The sequence below is a fragment of the Dama dama genome, chromosome 28 (assembly GCF_033118175.1).
Source record: "Dama dama isolate Ldn47 chromosome 28, ASM3311817v1, whole genome shotgun sequence".
NCBI classification, from domain to species: Eukaryota; Metazoa; Chordata; class Mammalia; order Artiodactyla; family Cervidae; genus Dama; species Dama dama.
This window is the reverse complement of record NC_083708.1, coordinates 10,207,443-10,213,442: the sequence shown is the minus strand read 5'-3', so window position 1 is coordinate 10,213,442 and position 6,000 is coordinate 10,207,443. Positions and strand designations below refer to the sequence as shown.

The 6,000-nt window shown below is 34.1% G+C and overlaps 1 protein-coding gene across 5 annotated transcripts in view; it reads right to left on the bottom strand.

The window, feature by feature from the left end:
- Positions 1 to 1,268: 1,268 nt before the first annotated feature.
- FAM135A (family with sequence similarity 135 member A) overlaps positions 1,269 to 6,000 on the bottom strand; it is a 147,355-nt gene continuing 142,623 nt past the window's right edge. For all 5 annotated transcript variants that reach the window (XM_061131777.1, XM_061131776.1, XM_061131775.1 and 2 more), the window contains one exon: positions 1,269 to 3,275. In XM_061131777.1, the coding sequence (XP_060987760.1) occupies positions 3,070 to 3,275 (206 nt within the window). In that variant the 3' untranslated portion in view covers positions 1,269 to 3,069. The remainder of the gene's footprint in view (positions 3,276 to 6,000) is intronic.

Sequence of the window (6,000 nt, the reverse complement as noted above, 5' to 3'; positions counted from 1 at the left end):
AGATCCTGGGCCTGAAGCTGGACGGGGGTGTTAGCAGTGTCGGGTCAGGAGGAAGCATCTGTAAAAACGTGTGAGTACGATACTTGTGATGCTGGGAAGGCAGAGAGGTGGACTGTAGTGGACTTGGTGTGTTCTTCTCTTTGGGGCTCAGTCATCACAGCCCTTCCTGAATTCTGGCAGAAGAAATGGTCCCATCTTCTACTGGGGAAGCTGAGAAAGCCCGGGCCTGGGTGGGTGCCTGGCAGCTTGAGTGCTGGCACAGGATAGCCTGTCAATCACATGTTCAAGAAACTTTGAATCTGGAAATGAGTGATGTAAAGCAGCAGATGTAATCCAGTTTTCAGAGGAATCCCTGCCAGCAGAAACATACACAAACCTCTAGCTCCTCTGGAGTGGGAACCTGGCTATAATTTTGGTCACCTAGCTTCCTTGGTTTCTACCTGTTTTCTAAGAGCAGTTTTCTAGTCTTTCTGTCAATTTTGTGAACTACATATATTTTTCAATAAATTCTTTTTCTGCTTAAGTTAATCACAATGGTTTTTGTTGTTTACAACCCAAAATTCTAACTGATGTAAACTTTAATGACATTCATTCTATAAGAGTCAACTACACTGTATCAGATTATCGTTGCCCCACCCCTGCGCTCTGAATTTGAAGGTGAATAGTGTATAACAGTTTCTCTGGTAAATCAGAAGTTAAATCTACTGGACTGGAAACCATGATCACTGATATGTTTTTAAAACTGTATTAAAACAACAAACATCCAATCAACCAACCATGATCATAAGAGCAATTTTCCCTTAAAAACAATAGTATGATTATTAATAAGAATGAATACTTTGATAAACCCAGAAGATTATTCAAACTCATATGTGAAACTTCTTTTAGTTAAAATAAGAAATGAAAAGAAATACAAGAAAAAAGTATGGTATTTTAAACTCAGGACCAAGGAATGTGAAGATGAAAAAATGTGTGTAGCAAAATTACAGGGTGAATAATGCATTTACATTTTCCAGTTATAATGAACTTGGAATATTATTGCTTACTCAATTCAAAAATTTTCATATGCTTTTTAAAAAGTAAATAATTATGGAGCATAATGAAATATGTTTTAACATATGCAAATGATATAAATTATAAAAATAGTTCACAAAGGTATAAGTTACACAATCACACTGTCCTATAAAGTTAATTAATATAGTCTATCTAATTATAAATAAAAATATACCTCTAGTATTCTGAAAATAAGCAAGTGTTTTAGCTGTTCCTCCAGATAGTCATCTGTTCATTTATTAGCAGCAGAGGCAATAACACAATGCTAAAAATAAACATGCATCAATTTTACAATACATATTTACAAAAGCCTTCTATCACAACTGGTAAATGCAAATAGACCTTCTATCTATCCTTAGTGCATTATTATTTTCACAAGTAAAACAGGAAAGGAAAATAGTGAATTTAATGCTATTCAGCACCTTGAGTAAAGTCAAGAGACTTAACATCTCCATATATCAAAACATTTGCATCTGTGTCACCAAACATGTAAAGTTAATTATTTTGTTCCATGAATTATTTTATTTACATTACTCTTTAGTTCAACAAATTTTAGCAATATTTAAAAATTATCTAAATTCATAAAAGTATTTCATAAATTTCAACATTTAATTGTTATGTACATACAAGGAAGTCCATGAAAAAGTTAAAGAAATGTAGTCAGAAAGTTCAAGCAACATTACCAAATTTAGCAAAATTCCAACCAAATCAAGGCAGAGGGCATTCAAACATTCAAAAAATCTCTAGATGCTGCTAACATGAACATGAAAAGTTCCAGTAATAAAAGTCAATATGAGAAATAATGTTGAAATCACCTGTAGAAAATATATTTTAATAGGCATGGCAGATGTTTACTAGCAACAGTAATAATAACTTTTTATAGAAAACTTTTATAACATTGTCATATATGAACTACCTGGTTTGGGAGGGCAAAATAGTTGATTTCAAAAAATATATTTTAGCAGCCATAATTTTATTTCCAGTTAAACATAGTAAAATGTTAAAAGTAAAATTTATGACTAACTAAATAATACCCCCATACTAGAAAATTTAAAATCTCATGCTATTCTAGCAATTCAGTTCAGTCACTCTGTTGTGTGACTCTTTGTGACCTGATGCACTATGGCACACCAGTCTTCCCTGTCTATCACCAACTCCTGGAGCTTCCCTGTCTAGCACATCGAGTCAGTGATGCCATCCAACCATCTCATCCTCTGTCGTCTCCTTCTCCTCCTCCCTTCAATTTCTGATAGCATCAGGGTCTTTTCCAAGGAGTCAGCTCTTCGCATCAGGTGGCCAAAGTATTGGAGTTTCAGCTTTAACATCAGTCCTTCCAATGAACACCCAGGACTGATCTCCTTTAGGATGGATTGGTTGGATCTCCTTGCAGTCCCAGGGACTCTCCAAGAGTTCTTTTTCAACACCACAGTTCAAAAGCGTCAATTCTTTGGCGCTCAGCTTTCTTTATTGTCCAACACTCACATCCACACATGACTACTGGAAAAACCATAGCTTTAACTATTTAACTAGATGGACCTTTGTCAGCAAAGTAATGCCTCAGCTTTTTAATATGCTGTCTAGCTTGGTCATAGCTTTTCTTCCAAGGAGCAAGCGTCTTTTAATTTCATGGCTGCAGTCACCATCTTTTTTGGAGTGATTCTAGCAATAATGGCCTTTAATATGATCTGTCTGATGTAAGGATTGTGGAAAGCCAATAATAAAACAATCACACATATATATGGGCTTAAAGTTTCACTGAAATACTTATGTAGCAAAATATATGAAAAAGTAATAGAAAAGTAAAAAGATGAAATTAAAAAATATTGCACAGGCACATTACCTAGAAAGTAAAGTTGATGTTTAAAAAGCTCTAAACATGGATGATATAAATTATCTTCCATATAAAAAGGTATAAATATTTCTTAGAACTTATCAGCATCTATAGTTTATTATAATAGATTATCTAAATCATTGCTGAATGAGGTAATTGTCAAGTCTCTATCAATGTTTTTAATTCTATTGGAAATATTTGAGGGCAGCAACCAGAAAGAATTTCTCTAAAAATATTTCTGAATCCAGAACAGCTATATGTGCAGCTCTGCCAATGAGTGAATCAGCTGTATTGGGCAATGCATTGATGACATTATATCGAACCAAGTTACAGTCCTTGCTTTGCAGAACCGGGCGAAGTAAGTTGTGGATCATTTCTGAATAGATCTGTCCTATGGGACAAATATAAAAAAGGAAAGTCAGTTCACAAAAAGAACTGAAAAAAATTCTTCTCCAACTTTTATATAATTTAAAAAATTTAGTTACATTATTTCCATTTAAAGCAGAAAAATGTCTTTTAAAAGAATTTTTTGCTTGAATATAATTTTTGAGACTATTGTAGAGAAAATATAAATGATCACATTATCTAGCCAAGTAAAATAACAAATTTATTATACATTGTTTTTGTCAACTTGGTATTAATTAAAAATAATGAATATAATAGAGCAAATAGTTTTCTTGAACATGGAAGTCTCTTAGGACTGTAGAGGAGCCATGATGAGACATTCTGACAAGGCTAAATTTAAAACTTGAGTCTAGAGCAAACACTTTAAGAAAGTTTCCATGGCATTTAACATTATTCCACATATTTCTGAATTATTTTGAGAAAGAATAGTAACTTTCCATAATCAGAAGAACAATGTGAGTTGGCTCAAAGATCAAATAGAATTCTTTCTATTTGGCCTGCAGGTTTATTTAATGCTTGGTTTTACTTTAAATTTCAAAATTGTGCTCCTTTCTCTCTTTCTGGTTAATTCTTATAATGGATTTATTGAGAGCATGCAAAGGATAAATGATAAATTTTACATACATATATACACATAAAAGCACAAACTGCCTTAAAAGGGGCAAGACAGTTTTTAATGCTCATACATTACTTCATTATTAACAGATGAGTGCTAACATATATCCATCAAACATGAATTTTAGGGATGAAGGTACTAAATTTCAGAGAAGAGGAAGGATGTAGTCTGGAGGAACGATGAGAAGGGAATAGTATACAAAAGTATAATTAGAGAAAGAAGAGTGAGAAGTGTCTAAAAGAGGGATTACTATCATACAGATTTACAAAAAAGCTTAAAAATTTTTTAAAAAATTGAAGTATAGTTGATTTATAGTATTATATTAGTTTCAGGTATACATTGATTGTATATTTTCATAGATTATACTCCATTTAAAGTTACTATGAAATACTGGCTACATTCCCTGTACTGTATATTCTTCTGTCTTCTCAGGTAGTGTTAGTGGTCAAGAAGCCCCCTGCCAATGCAGGAGACATAAGATACATGGCTTCGATCCCTGGGTAGGGAAGATCCCCTGTAGGAGGGCATGGCAACCCACTCCAGTATCCTTGCCTGGAGAATTCCATGGACAGAGGAGCCTGGTGGGCTAGAGTCCATAGGGTCGCAAAGAGTTGGACACAACTGAAGCGACTTAGCATGCATGTATATTCTTATAGTTTGTTTTACACATAGTAGTTTGTATCTACCCATATCTTGCCCCTCCCCCACCCCTCTCCCCAGTGGTAATCACTAGCTTGTTCTTTGTAGCTGTGAATTTGTTTCTTCTTTGTTATATTTAATCATCTGCTTTACTTTTTAGATTCCACACATATATGATAACACATTGTGTATTTATCTTTCTCTGACTTATTTCACTAAGCATAATACCTCTAGGTCCATCCATGTTGTTACAAAGGGCAATATTCCATTCATTCAAATGGCTGAGTAATATTCCACTGTATATATGTACCACATCTTCTTTATCCATTCATCTGTTGATGGACACAGGTTGCCTCCATATCTTGACTACTCTAAACAATGCTGCTATGACTATTGGGGTGCATGTATCTTTTGGAATTAGTGTTTTCTTTCTCTTTGGCAATATACCCAGAAGTGGAATTACTGGATCATATGGTAGTTCTATTTTTAATTTTTTGAAGAAACTCCATATTGTTTGACACAATGGCTGAACCAGTTTACATTCCCACTACAAATATACAAGGATTCCCTTTTCTCCACATTCTCACCAACATTTGTTACTGTGATTCTGATTTGCATTTCCCTGATGATTAGCAATGTTGAGTGGCTTTTCATGTGCCTATTGGCCATCTGTATGTTTTCTTTGGAGAAATGTCTGTTCAGGTGTTCAGCCCACTTTATAATTTGGTTTATTTTTGTTTGTTTTTGATGTTGAGTTGTATGAGCTGTGTATTTAATTTGGTTTACTGGTCATATTATTTGCAAGTATTTTCTCCCATTCAGCAGGTGGTCTTTTTGTTTTTTCTTGATGGTTTCCTTTGCTGTGCAAAAGCGTTAACACTGGAAGTTTTATTTAGGTCTCATTTGTTTATTTTTGCTTTTGTGGGTTCTTTACCACTAATGCCACTTGGGAAGCCCACTGAGAGGAGACAGATGCAAATACTGCTATGACTTGTGTCAAAGAGTGTTCTATTTTTTTTTTTTTTTGGCCTATGTTTTCTTATAGGACTTTTATGGTTTCTAATCTTATATCTTTATCCATTTTGAGTTTAATTTTGTATATGTTGTGAGAAAATGTTCTATTTTCATCTTTTTACATGTAGCTGCCCAGTTTTTCCAGTACCACTTATCGAAGAGACTATCTTTTCCCCCATTGTATGTTTTTGCCTCTTTTGTCACAGATTAACTGACCATATAGGTGTGTGGATTTATGTCTGGGGACTTTAGTCTGTTCCGTTGATCTCTGTGGCTGTTTTTTTGCCAGCAACATGTTGTTTTGATTACAGTAGTTTCATAGCATAGTCTGAAGTCAGGGAGTGTGACTGTCTAGCTTTGTTCTTTTTTTCCTCAAGATTGCTTTGGTTATCTGGGATCTTTTTTGGTTCCATATAAATTTTAGGATTATTTGTTCTAGTTC